Source organism: Symphodus melops (genome assembly GCF_947650265.1).
Source record: "Symphodus melops genome assembly, chromosome: 4".
Classification (NCBI taxonomy): Eukaryota; Metazoa; Chordata; class Actinopteri; order Labriformes; family Labridae; genus Symphodus; species Symphodus melops.
The window spans coordinates 2,142,332-2,156,527 of NC_136694.1; the positions used below are offsets into that span (position 1 = coordinate 2,142,332).

At 46.4% G+C, this 14,196-nt stretch overlaps 1 protein-coding gene across 9 annotated transcripts in view; it reads right to left on the minus strand.

Moving 5' to 3' along the window:
- The window catches only part of nfasca (neurofascin homolog (chicken) a), a 117,879-nt gene that overhangs the window by 26,287 nt on the left and 77,396 nt on the right, over nucleotides 1–14,196 (minus strand). For all 9 annotated transcript variants that reach the window (XR_013778920.1, XR_013778921.1, XR_013778922.1 and 6 more), the window contains 15 exons: nucleotides 13,399–13,569; nucleotides 12,916–12,963; nucleotides 9,362–9,473; nucleotides 8,538–8,722; nucleotides 8,074–8,205; nucleotides 7,744–7,887; nucleotides 6,699–6,810; nucleotides 6,385–6,551; nucleotides 5,125–5,272; nucleotides 4,688–4,812; nucleotides 2,856–2,900; nucleotides 2,222–2,323; nucleotides 896–1,093; nucleotides 670–740; nucleotides 240–462 (listed from right to left, as the gene is read on the minus strand). Coding sequence is in view for 6 of the 9 variants with exons in the window: in XM_079341870.1 (XP_079197996.1) it covers nucleotides 240–462; nucleotides 670–740; nucleotides 896–1,093; nucleotides 2,222–2,323; nucleotides 2,856–2,900; nucleotides 4,688–4,812; nucleotides 5,125–5,272; nucleotides 6,385–6,551; nucleotides 6,699–6,810; nucleotides 7,744–7,887; nucleotides 8,074–8,205; nucleotides 8,538–8,722; nucleotides 9,362–9,473; nucleotides 12,916–12,963; nucleotides 13,399–13,569 (1,983 nt within the window). In the remaining 3 variants the exon portion in view is untranslated. The remainder of the gene's footprint in view (nucleotides 1–239; nucleotides 463–669; nucleotides 741–895; nucleotides 1,094–2,221; nucleotides 2,324–2,855; nucleotides 2,901–4,687; nucleotides 4,813–5,124; nucleotides 5,273–6,384; nucleotides 6,552–6,698; nucleotides 6,811–7,743; nucleotides 7,888–8,073; nucleotides 8,206–8,537; nucleotides 8,723–9,361; nucleotides 9,474–12,915; nucleotides 12,964–13,398; nucleotides 13,570–14,196) is intronic.

Below are 14,196 nucleotides of genomic sequence, written 5' to 3' on the forward strand. Positions count from 1 at the left end.
AAATTTGGAAAAAAGTCAAAGCTGTTAAAAAACAAAAAAACCAAACAAACAAACATTGCACTGAACATTTTATATTTGATGAATATCTGTCAGCCGTCGCTAACATGAAAAAGACAAATAACTAAATATGACGTCTGAATGAGACCTCGGGACAAAATCTTCTGATTCTTCGATTGAGGTCGGGGTCTTTGGACCCCCCTGACCCGGAGCCTACGTGTCTGTGGGTTCGATGCACTCACTGTCCTCTCCGGAGAATCCGATGACCACGTTGGACATGGGTCCGGCTCCAAAGTCGTTCTGGCTCTGGATTTTGATCTCATAAGGCACGTAGGTTTCTGTGTTTTGGACGACGTATTTGGACTCCGCCGTGGTCACGTTACTCCACTCCTCGCCGGCGTCCTTCCGTCTCCACCACACGCTGTAGTAAAGGTTTGGACCATTTCTCTCCAGGTCAAGCAGAGGCTTAAAAAAGACACAAATATTAGTGTTTGACCATATTAAGAAAGGACATGACGCAGCTCAGAGGTCATTTTGTTTTGAGTTTTTTGTCTCCCCCCTGTGGACGAGCGCCGCTATGAACACGCCCGTCCAACGCTTCATATCCGTCTGCTCTCTTTGGACTTGGTCTCAGTTTGTTCGGTCATGTTTGTTGTGACGAGCCCGTCTTACCTCCCATGTTATCTCCATGTTGTCCTTCTTGGAGCCCCACCCCTGCAGGCCTCTGGGGATGGCATCTGGGGCTTCATGTGAACACAACACAAAACACGTTAAACCACATCACCTCCAACCAACGCCACGTCAGAGCGGCGGCTTCACATGCACAACGTCTCAACACGTCACATGTGACACAGCTATGTTTGACGATGTTGGCGTGTGTGCACGTCGCGCTCCTCACCCGCTCCGCTCGTCTTGTATCGTGGCGAGGGGCGACTGGGCTCGCTCAGGCCCACGGAGTTGATGGCGATGACTCTGAACTGATAGTTGACGAACGGCGAGAGCTGCAGGATGACCGAGTTGAGGTCTCCGGGGTAAGAGGACAGGTTCTGCCACCGGCCGGGCTCCCAGCGGTCCTCCTCAAACTGGACCAGGAACTCTGCGAGGACACACAAACACAAACTGAGCATTCAGCTCTTGATGTAAAGTCCTTTCATCCCCTCTCCGCCTCTTCTTCATGAGCCCAAAGAATTCATGTAAGCAGCCTTTCTATGAATATTCTCATTATTACTGAAGACCCGTCTAATCCCCTCGGACACAGCATTACAGCGAAAGGACATGTTGCATCCACACTTCATGACTTCACCCATCAGCTCAAAATCTGAAGAAAAAAAAGAAAAAAAAACGCTGACTCAACCCTTTCACTGAGACTGACTGCTGTGTTTGAAGCTGAGTGACTTTAGCTGGGAGCTTTACTACACGCTGTGAGGGTTAAGGCTGGTTCACACGGCAGGATTTTAGATTTCCCAAACTTTAGAGACCACACACATGGTGATAAATAATCAGAGGTTTTACAGTTTCGGTCGTACAGTGTGTGGTGTGCGGCCACACGGCAACATCAACACACCACACACAAACCGATTTCACTCGCCAACGTCCCCCGATCAGACGGGAAATCTCCTAAAACCTCTCGAGATCAAACGTGATTCCAGAGTCAACAAACGGACAGAGAGGATGTAACAGGGATCGTTTGTGCTGTTTTTATCTGAAAACACGTTTTAAAAAGAGGCGTCGGTCAAAGGAGCGGAGACGACGGGAGCATGAACTGTACTTGATACATGATGATATGGAGGCGAGTAGTTGTTGTTTTGCTCCTGGTGTTTCCTCGCTACTACGTCACCTCGCTTTCTGATTGGCTACGCGTCACAGTCAACAGGCTCGTGCTCGTTTCCCCTCGGGGGGGAAACACCACACATGATGAGAGATCGGGCCAAAACAATCCAACATGTTGAATATTTGAGATCAGAGCGGTCCCGACATTCTTCTGACCAGACGAGAGCGGTCTGAACACACCACACACGGCAGGATGATCTTATAAGATTATCTTATGATGATCGGGGCGTCCTTAAGATTATAGGAAGGAGAGAATCGGGGACAAAATCGGTGTAATTATCCTGCCGTGTGAAGCAGGCCTTAGGGTCGAGTAGAGGGAATAATCATCCTCATCTTCACAGACCGGCTGTACCAGTGTCTCCACTGGGATGACTGAGCTGTTCAGTATACTGACGTGTGACCGGACTCCTGTGGTCGTTTCCGGGGATCCACGTGAGGCGAACGCTGCGTACAGCTGGATCGGAGAGGTCCAGATCTGTTGGAGGGTCCGGACGGCCTGCAGGGAAACAGGACATGACGTCAAAAAAAATAAACTGTACGACGAAATGAGAAAAAAAACCAACATGCATGTTGCAAAACATCTGACACAAACTCTGCAGGGTCATTAATCCTCATTTTCTCATCACAACAAAAACATTAAAACTTCCAAATTAAGGGAGTGTGGAGTTTTAAAATCATGAATCTTAGATGATTCAAGAAACCGTTGATGAATGAAAGAGGATAAAAAAAAAAAGAGCAGAAAAGAGAAAAGCTGAAAAATGACCACAAAGGACCAGACTGGATTAAAAATGAGATTAAACAACATAACAGGGTGGATTGTGGTGCATGCACATTTAAAATCCATTGTGAATGACTTCTTTCAAACAGCCATGCAGACAACACAAAGTATAAAAAACATAATTTGGCACAAAATAAAAACCATTGTTTCAGGAATAAGGTGAACACAGAGCAGAGAACAAAGAGTGAAATTATAAGAAGATAAAAATAAGGAAGAAAAGAAAAAGACTTCCACCCGAGCCGAGTGTTACCTGGAGGCAAGGCACTAGAGACTGAGGGGTTGAGGGAGGCTTCCTCTGTGGGGGCGGGGTCAAGGACCAGGAAGTGGGTGCAAAGGTTAGAATTCACAGGTTAGTCTAGTGAGCCAATCAACAATCAGCAAGGGAGCATAAACGGTTAACACGCCATTAGATTATTTTGATTAATGTGAGTCAGCTTCACTAAACTCCATCGTGGTGGTTTCATCTTTTTCACATCTGAGACTTCTGCACGGACGGCGATCTGTCAGACGGCGATCTGAGCCGACAACGAGTGGAGTTTACTCCTCGGGTAGACGACGAGGACAAGGGGCCTTAAAAAGAATGATGTCACGTGTTGAACAAGGGCGGCGTTCTTTAAAAAGAAGGACACGTTACAGGTAAGGCTCTCTGTCTGTGTTTCAGAGCGAGTGATTGACAGGAGACGGCAAAATGAAAAGGTATGCAAGGGAGAGGTTGACGATATTTCCTCTGGTCGTGTCAGTGAAGGGAAGATGACCTTTGAACCTTTGAGGAAACCTGCTGTGTTGAAGCTTCTCTGACAACAATGCAGCAGCCAGTATGTCCTCCTTCTAACTTTAGATTCTGCTCCTGAATGCTCTGGATCTGATTGGACCAGAGAAGGCAGGCGGGGCTTTGAAGGCCGTTTTGGACGCCCCTGGGTTTGTCAGATATGAGAGCAGTTATCAGGTCAACAGGTGTTGCAGCGATGGAAGCGGGCAGTGGAACTGCTTCAGATAGAAGTGATTGTACCCGAGCTAAAAAGCCTCTGCATGTTTCTAATAAGCTCCAGCAGCAGAAAGCTGCTCAAACTAGGATCAATGTTGGAGATGAAACATGGAGAGAGGTTAGAACTCAGAAAGCTTTACAGACCCATGCAGAGCTGGCTAAACACTGAAGCTACAGTGTCCATCACATGCTGACCTGTGTGAGAGGAGGGGGCGGAGCCAGACAGTTCTCTGTAAGGATTAGCTGCAGAGCTGGCTAAACACTGAAGCTACAGCAAAGATACGTAACATAAGGGCGCAAAAAAAACACGTTTCTCCTGCGGTTCATCGTCATTATGCAAAAGTCTCAGATGTCAAAGTGATGTTCACACAGGATGCTCAAACTGAGAATACAGCACAGCTCCACTACAGCACTTTCTACACAGCACTATCTGATCTAAACACAGGACATGCAGAGTCAGTGAGAGTTGGTTAAAGCTAAGCTACTTCAGTGTTTTAGTAAACAGTAACAACAAGAACATAAAAGAGGATTTTCCATGTGAAGGCACGAAGCTGAAAAAAACAGTACAGAGTCAAGAAACCGTAAAAGACGTGTGTGTGTGTGTGTGTGTGTGTGTGTGTGTGTGTGTTTTAAAGGTCCATTTCGTAATACAATAACTTTCAACACAGGGAGAATGGCGTCTCTCTCCGATCGCCTGTTTGCTGCAGTATACAGCTCTACGGATTAAAGTCAAAGTCGTACGTCTGAACATGAACAGTTCATACAGCAGCCTACAGAAAAGCAGCGTCTCTGTTGTTTATATAACGGCGGAGGCGAAGAGGAAGAGGACGGTGACAGATGTAGCTAGGAAGAGAAAAGAGAGAGAGTGAGCGAGGGAGAGGCAGAAGTGTGACGGGCTGACGACGCTCGCAGCCATGGCATTATGTCTACGTGTTCAGCACCACGTGTCTTAAGACGGTGCAGTTGCATTAAGAGACCTTTAGAGGGCGCCAAGGCGAACTAAACTAAATTGCCACATGTTGTTTTTTTTTTTAACTGTGCAGTTCCCGTTCCGACTTTGATCGATCATTCAGATGTAAGGTCGTATCTAAGTGTACCTAACACGGTGAGGCGGGCTGAGGACGAGTGCTCGTCTATGTCCGATTTAGCAGTGCAGGTGTACGTCCCCTCATCGCCCTCGTTCACGTTAGGGATGGTCAGCGTGTCCACGTCTTTCTTCAACCTGCGGGAAAAAAAAACCCACCGCAAAGATTACAGCTGATGACATCATTTATCAGTCACTGAATCCTGATCATATTTACACCTTATCAGATAATTATAAATGACCAGAGGAAGAAAACCAGCTGAGGCAAACAAAGGTGTGTGTGTGTGTGTGTGTGTGTGATGCACATATATGACATCATATATTTTAACATGTCACACGCCTGCAAAAGTGCCAGTCAAATGTTTTTAGAAGAAAAAGATGCCACTGGTTGAATAACTGGTTTAAGTTTAGCTAACGGCTGGTTAGCTTAGCTCAGGCGTGGTCAGTTACCTCCATCCCATGTGGAGAGGCTTGTCGTCCTTCGTCCACGTCACGGAGACGGAGAGGCTGGGGTCGGACGTCACCTTGCAGTCGAAGCGAGCCGTGGAGCCTCTGATGACCGTCTGGTGCTCCGGCGCTCGCACGATACGAGTCGCCTCTGCGTCGTTGTGAAAATGTATCCGAGGGGGAAATCAGTGAAAGCGTGTGAAAACAAAGGTGAACGTCATGGTGACGGAGCAGAGAGCGGTCAGACATCGACATGCAGTCGTTTGTGTAACTATCAGAGTTTAAGGCACGACACAGGTGAATGTGATCCACACCAGCTGCAGGCTGTTTGGCACAGGGAGGAAAAGTCATGTTTCAGATTCCAGTGAAGTTGATCCAGCGTTGAGCTACAATATGAAGTTATGATTTTATTTATTTGAAGTCATTTCTTATGACAATCATTAAAAATTTTTTTTGGTTGTAAACTTTTCACTGAGCTGCCGACCTTGATGCGTCACACAACCACACACTCACTACTTCACACTTTTGATTTCTGTGTTGCTTGTTGTTTTCGTTGTCTATGTGCACATTTCTATTGTTTACTTGTCCACTTCATCACAATGAAAAAAAACACAAATTACATAGGATTCCCTTAAACTCACACAGCGGCCATTTTCCTGAGACACCACACTCAGGGTAAACGAGCTGAAATGGTGTCACCAGTTTGTTCTGCTGTATTTCAGATTACACGTCCAATAGACGTAGAGAGCGAGACCATTTTCATCCAATCAGAGCTTCTCGTTTTTAACGTTCTGACAAAGTCGGTCTCGTCCTGCAGAACGGTCTGCAGAGGACTTATTAAAAGTTTGTACTCGGCCTTGTCTTGGTTTCAGACCATCAGTGATATTCTTCCACATCCGTACTGTGATCAGAAGGAAAACGCCTTTTTCTAATACGATGGATAAATGATTTGAGTTTTACCCTCCTGGTTACGCCAGTGAGCTCGTAGTTTGGATGAATGAAAAAGTTAGCTTCTGTGATTTCTGTTCGTACCAAAAGGGTTCAAACACATTTACAGTGTGAGCAGCTGATCGATCCAGACCTGATGAAATGACCGGGATACGTTTGTTTCATATGATGGGAAAACCCTCGACACAGTTCAAGATCACATCAGCATTTTAGCCTGAGCGTGAGGTCAGAGGAACTCGTCTGAGCACATGTATGAGACGAGCACTTTGGATACAGGTTAGCCTCATGAGAGTCTGCTAAGGTGGAACGTCTGACCTTTGACTTCCAGGCGGACCTGGTTATCGGCCTTTCCCAGGATGCTGTTGGCCACGCAGGTGTACGTCCCCTCGTCCTCTGTTCGGGCCCGTCTGATCTCCAGGGTGCCGTTGATGTAAACCCGATACTGACCTCCGTCCAGCCCGCTGCCCTGCCCGTTCTTAAACCTACACAGAGAGGAAACACATGGCTCATGAAACTCCTGGCATGAACTCCCAATTCACCAGGAAAGCAGCGGTTTATATGTTTCGTGCCAGGATGAGGGTTTTCAGAGTGTGACGCCTGCAGAAGGGAAAAGGATCTCAGACACTCACCAGCGAAGGTCGGGCAGAGGAGAACCGAAGAAAGGACAGTCCAGGAAGGTGCGGTTGTTCTCGATGACCCTGATCAGCTGGTTTTTAGGACCCAGCATCCTCGGAGGCATGTCTTAAAAAAAACACACAGGAACAGTGGATCACACCTCCTTCACTTCTGTTCTCAACAGTTTAAGAAGTTCAACTTTAATCCAAGTGGTTTGGATGACTTTAACTTTCCCAGCTTCTTTTCTTCTTTCTCTGTTTCCACGACAGACATTTTAAATGTTTAAAAGCTAACATTCATTCATCATTCATATGAATAATCCAAAAAAAAGGTTCAGTTGGATTGAGTTAACATTCATGCATCCATTATCAATACTGCTTTTCCCATTCAGGGTGGCAGAGAGCCGGAGCCGGTCCCAGCTGTTGATGTGTGAGAAGGCGGGGTTATACTCTGCACCGTTCACCAGTCAGTAAAGAAAAACATGATGAATAAGAATAGATTTAATTTAAAGGGGGATTTTTAGGAAATGTTCAGGTTTGCACGTTAAACTTCTTACATTAGCCTAGCTTAGCACAAACGCTACACATAAGAGACTTGTAATGAAGTGTTTCAGATCTTAACATATGTTACCAAGTCATTTGTCTTCAAGCAGGGGTAGCCAACCCTGGTCCTCGAGGGCTACTATTCTGCATGTTTAAATGTTTCCCTCTTCCAACACACCTGATTCAAATGATTATCTCATCATCAAGTTCTGCAAAAGCCTGATTACAATCCTGATCATTTGAATCAGGTGTGTTGGAAGAGGGAGACATCTAAAACATGCAGGATAGTAGCCCTCGAGGACCAGGATTGGCTACCCCTGTCTTAAAGGGACCGCTGGTTACAAATTTGAATCTAAAAACAGCAACAGAAGAGTCTTTAAAGCTGTTTCCAGAAATGAAGGAAATCCTGTAATTTATGTTGAAAAAGTCTTATGCATGCAGAACATCCGTCTCGTTTTCCTGGAGACATTTTGGCTCCACCGACTGAAGTGAAGAGAGTCGACTTCCTGTGACTCACCGAGGACGCTGACTAAGGCGTTGGCCAGCAGATAGCCGTGCTGGTTGGACGCGTTGCACTGATAGACGGCGCTGCTTCCCATCTGCACCGAGCGAAAGATGATGGTGTCGCCCAGCTCCTGACGGCTGGGGTTCGGGGGAGAACCTAGGAAGGAGAACGAAGAAACTTCTTACAGCTCCGAGGTCATTCAGTGACCTTTCAGCGTTTGACCTTGTGCATAGAGTCCTGAGGTCACTCACTCTTAACCCTTAAACCCTGTTCTGATAAATTCCATCAACAACTTCAAATAAAGACAGAACAGATGAAGTGTGAGGTGCGAGCTCGACTTACTCTCCAACGGCTGCCCGTTGATCAGCCACTGGATGTTGGGTTTGGGGTTGCCGTTCGCCCGACACACCAGGCGCCCGTTCTCGTCTGGTGCCAGCACCAGGTTGGTTGGTTTGTCCAGCCAATAAGGAGCCGCTGTGGGACAAAGGGAGTCGTGTCACATGATGGACTCGTTCATCTTTTAAATCCCAGACTGTACGAGAAGTGGACGCAGCCTGTGGCTTTCTAAAGGGAGGTGCGTTTGTCTGATGCTGCCTTCTGTTTAATGGCCAGCAGGGGGCGACGTCACTGTGTGTAAAGTTAAAGCAGATTGCATCTGGAAGAAAATCCTCACTGAACATTTTTCCAATGATCAAATATTCTAAGCTGTTTAGTTCATGAAGCAGCGGTCGTAGTCCGACATGAGAAGGTGTCATCGAGGTGGCCACGCCCACTTCTCAGCAGTTCACACACTGTGACCTTCTCACCTTTGACTTGAACAAAGATGGAGTGGCGCACGCTGCCTAACTGATTGTTCGCCATGCAGACGTACTCCCCCGCGTCCTCCTCCGACACGTTGATTATTTTCAGGGTCTTGTTGAACTTCTCAAACTTCACTTTGTGTGCCGGCAGGTCCCCGCCCTTCTTGAACCACTTGATGGTGGGCGTCGGACTGCGGAGGAAAAAAAAAAGAAAGAGAGACCATGATGTGCTTGTTTCTAGTTACAGGGTGCAACTTCTTCACTGTTGTTGTTAATTTTAAAACAATTTTTAAATGTTCTGTAAATGTGAAAAATCTATTTTGTGTTCTTGCATGAAAATCATTCAAATGATACCAGAGAGAGAGAGAGAGAGAGAGAGAGAGAGAGAGAGAGAGAGAGAGAGAACCACAGGTCGGAATTCAACCCGGGTCGCCCGCTTGGAGGACTCCATCCTGCCTTAATGAGGTGTGCGTGACCACTAGGCCACTGGCGCCCCACGGCGCTACACTTTTTTGGGGGGGTCGTGGGGCCTAGTGATTCATGCCTGCCTCATGTACGGAGGTCATGGTCCTCCTGGGTTCAAGTCCAATCCTGTGGCTCCTTTCACGCATGTCCCCTCTTTCTCTCTCATTCCTGACTCTATACTCTAAAAGAAAGGCTCGTCAAATGCTGGTTTCTTCCTTATTCACCTGTGTGATTTATGCGTGTGCGTGTGTGTGTGTGTGTGTGTGTGTGTGTGTGTGTGTGTGTGTGTGTGTGTGTGTGTGTGTGTGTGTGTGTGTGTGTGTGTGTGTGTGTGTGTGTATGTGTGTGTGTGTGTGTGTGCTCACAGTCCGGCGGCTATGCACTCCAGCAGCAGCTGTTCATCTCGTAGCACCATTTTCGAGCTCTCTGTCCCTGAAGGTGAGAGGAAGGTCGGCGTGGTCTCGGCTACTCTCCGGCCTGCAGATGAGCAACAACACGGCTTCAAACACGCACACACACTAAAACACACACAAACAAAGACACACACAGAACGACTCAAACCCAGGAAGGAGCAAAACTCGTTCACGTCTGTCCCACGACTCTCCTCTCTGTAGACGAAGTCACATTCATTTAACGCTGACACTCGGATCATTTCCTCGTGGCGTTGTTCCAGCTCGTGTTCGCCGGTCTGTAAACGGGTTTCACTCCCTCTGGCTTCTCTCAAAGACGGGATATTAAGAGATGCAGGAACAACAACAACAGGGGCACTGGGACTGATTAATGTTCGCCAAGAGAACAGAGATGGCAGCTGATAACGCCCCCCCCCCTCGTTGTCCCGCTGTCATAAGATTATTGTAACATCAAACTGAAGCACATGTCAGGTCAGAGAGTTGATGGCGTTTGCCTTCAGTCCCGTGTGAAAGCGTCCTGTAGGGGTTTCAAGCAATAAGCCGGAGTAGACTTCTGATTGTTTTGCTGCCAAAGCTTGAACCTTTTGAACGCTGCTTTTGTTTCTCTGAGCTGCTATTAAGGTCGGGAGACTTTTTAAGAATCTGCTTTAAATACACGGTCCTCCATCTTCTGGTAACGTTTTACAATAACGTGTGGATTTTATGGGCTTTTATGTAATTTGGTTGTTTGGAACAAATTAAAATTAGATCAATCAAACTGTGTGTTTAGCCGAGCAGTCTGGGACGTGTGCATACTACCAAGTACTGACTTTGTTTGCACACTCACGTCAGAGGCGTTTTAATCAGGCTTTCATCGGCTCTGACTCAGCCTGTGTTATGTACAGTGATGAGGAGAGCAGCAGTCAGGCCTGAAAATACTCAACTACAGCTAAAAAAAAGGGGAATTTCTTATTGCAGAAAACACCTCGTTTTAATTACAGATTATTTCAAGTTTGTCCAAATGAATGTATTCATAGCTGACATGACAGTTAGTGTTGTCTTCTCTTCTTCTTCAACCTGATCAAACTTCTCTGTTCAACAGATTTCATTAAAAGACATCGAACCAGGTGACACCGCACACTGGTGTGTCATTTTAAAGGTCACATGTTCTCCTCCTCTTCTTCAGGTTAAATAAGTGTCAGAGCTCCTCTTCATCATGTGTGTGAAGTGTGTTGTTGTAAATCCACTCTGATCCTGTATTTGATCATGTCTATAAACCCCTCTATTTCAGCCCTGCTCAGAACAGGCTGTTTCTGTGTCTGTAGCTTTAAATATGTAAATGTGCTGTGTCTGACCACGCCCCCTCTCTGGAAGGGCTCGGGTGTACTCGCTGCTTTCTGGCTCCATGTCCTATTGTTTACGGTGAGAAGGCAGACTCAGAGGGCAGAACAAACACCTAGCTGTGGGAGTGTCATTCACCTGGGGGAGGGGCTACTGCCCTTTGTGATGTCATGAAGGGAACATCTCTAAATGGCCTGTTTGAGAGTACATTTTCTGAAAAGTGGAGCAGGCAGAAGATGGAGACTTTTCTCATCACTGGGGGGTTTGTAGACACCCTGTGGACAACTATTAATGTTGAACAAACCTGAGAAAATATATTTCACAGAATATGACCTTTAAACTTTAAAGATCTCACATCATGATTTTAACCTTTCATGTTGTGAGTCTTTGAAACCTTTAGAAGATCTTCCTTGTTTATCTAATACTGGCTTCATTAAAAACCTTCTTCAGCCTCAGCCTGGAAGAGTTTGTGTCCGGCGACTGTTTTAAACATATCATCCAACAATGAGGTGAAATACAGTGTGTGAGCACACAGCTGCAGCCTGCTCACAATCTGAAGCATCACATTAGCATTTTCCTCCTTTGGGGTGCAGATCCAAACAGGATTAAAGCATCTGTTAGCGGTTAGCTCCTCCAGTGGCCTTTAAGGAGTGCATGTGTGGGCTGTTAGTGACACTGAGAGGACAAGGGCAACAACATGACGACGAAAAACAGAGAAGAAGAAACATCGAGGGGTTAGCTGCAACAAACGCCTGCTTTTAAAAAGCGTGAGCAGCTACGGCCAAGCAGCGGGCGCCAAGGCAACCAAACAAACAACCTGCTGAGGACGCCGGCAGGACACACTGCAGCTTCAGACGCTTTCCTACCCAGGGAAGGTTTCACCTGATTTTTTCGGCATGAGGGAGTTTTCAAGTGTGCGGGGAGCAGAAGTGGTATTTCCATACAAACATGATTATTTATGACCTCAGCATGAATCCAAGACTGAATATTCATCATGGGTCCTTAATCCTCCCACTCGGCCTGAGCAGCACCAGGGATCACAGGGAGGATCTTCTTCCTTGGGGAAATATCCCCCCCCCATGATCTGTTCCCTCCAGCTATGCTCTGTGTTAATAGGTGTCCTGCATAATGAATCTACAGACATGTCTCTGCAGTAAACCTGAGCTGAGGGTAATGTGTGTTAATGACTGCATGTTTATTCATCACGTGCGATCATTTAACTTGGATTGAAATGTGAAACAAACCGATTATGGACTTGATGAGAGGAATGTGTGTGTGTGTGTGTGTGTGTGTGTGTCTGTGTGTGTGTGTGGTCACAAAGACGGGCCTTTGTCTGTTATTAAAGTAACATCTGGTTCAAATGATTTCATTTGGTTTGAGTTTATTTGTAATAATTGACTCTGCACTGATTGATTATGAAGAAATCGACTGTGCGGCATCATTTGGCAGATTTGTTTGGACTCTGACGTGCGAAGCTTCAGGGAAGAGTTTTAAATGTAAAAAGAAAAAACGGGGACTTATGTAAAGAAAGGCAAAAACGTAAACATGCAGCTGCCACATCAGACAGCAGCAATGATGAATGATTGAGTGTATTTTGTAATGACTGTGTATGCACAGCTGTCTAATGTATCCACCCCTCATTGATCTGTGGGAATCATAAAGAAAAAGGTTTTTTTTCTGCAGCACGCTGTGAATCGTCTTATCTGACACCGACTCTGCAGAAGACGCAGCGAATGATGATAAATCTTTTAGATGATGATCTCGTTCGCTTTCGTCGGTCATAAAGAGAAATTAGCACTTATGTCAGTCTGTTTCATAACCAGTTATAAACTTCTCACAGGAGCTTTTAAAAGGTGTAGGAAGCATCAGTCAAGACCTGATATCTGCTAAAAGGGTTAAAGTGGGAGCTGAGTTGTATCAAAGTCAAAATAAGACGATGTCAAGCCTTTAGAAACGACATCGATCTCGTGGAAAGAGTCTAAATATTCAAAAGAAAATCCAACATCATCAACAAGGAAGCAAACGGTGATGTCTGAAGCTGCAGAGAGCAGTTAGGAGGTTAATGTGTGTCGGAGGTCGAGAGCGTCAGTGAGCTAGCAGGTTAACAGCAGAGCGACACGACTAAGGGCGGACAGGAAGTGGAGCTGGGCGGACAGGAAGTGGAGCTGTCCAGACGGAGAGGGACTCACCACTGTACGGGTCAGTGGCATTGTAAGATGTGTCATTAAACGGCTCGCCTGAAAACACAATTACACACATCGGATCGTCAGACCTCGACATCGACTCAATCAACAAGAGGGGCGACATCACGGCCCCCCAAAAAGTGAAGCCAAGACACGATGATTCTGCAGACTCCAAATGTGCAACATGTCTGTGCACATCCCGGGGCGTCGTGGCTTCACTTTTGTGCAGCAGGATGGGAGGGGGGCATGTCATCCATCTTTTATACAGTCACACACGAAACACAGCAATGATTCAGAAACAACACGTCGTCCTTCACTCTTTGTTTCTGGAGCCACCTGGAGGAGAGACATCCTGACGGGTCATGAGCTCGCGTCGCCTCTAGATGGCGATATGTCATATTTCATGTTGTTTCACACACACACACACACACACACACAGAACAGGACCACCACAGGTCACATGATGTTCCTGCAGGTTGGGTCACTCACTGGTCTGGACTCTGAGGGTGAAGGGGTTCTTCTGCTGGATGGTGTGTGTGAAGAGGAAGCGAGCGTTGCAGCTGTAGTCGGTGTGCGAATCTTTGGCCAAAACGTTGGAGAAGTAGAGGTCCCCGTTCAGACCCATGGACACTCGTTTATCCTGAGGGATCGGGGTCATAGCTGGTGGGAGAACACACAGGGAGTCAAACCACAGCAACACATTTCACCTGCAGAACTACTCATGGAAAAATGGCCTCCTGACTGCCGACACATTCACACACTGAGATGTAGAGTGATAATAATCCTCACACACATTCATACACCGCTGACCAATCAGCAGGAGCAGCCTGAGGTTAAGTGCCTTGCCCAAGGACACATCAGACATGTAGCTGCAGGAGCTGGGGATCGAACCCCCGACTCTCCCACCACTTTGGTTCTTTGGTCTTTGGTCATTTTAAAATACGTGGTGTGGCAAGGTTTGAAAACATGGAACATTTCGAGAACCGTCATCAGAACAGCTGCGGTTCTTGATGTTGTAAATGACTGATGTGAGAGAGCTGTGGTTCTTATCAATGAATCTTTAAAACAGGATCTTCAGGTGTGCGGATCTTCTCATTAAAGTCCGTCAGGCTTCGTTCTCTTCTTGCACCATTTTTATTTTTTTTTTGTGATGTGTGCTAAATTAATAAGCTAAACTAAACTGTAGCTTTTGTGTTTTTGGATGCAGCACCCACTGAGGGGTGTGTGTGTGTGTGTGTGTGTGTGTGTGTGTGTGTGTGTGTGTGTGTGTGTGTGTCTTTTTTGATT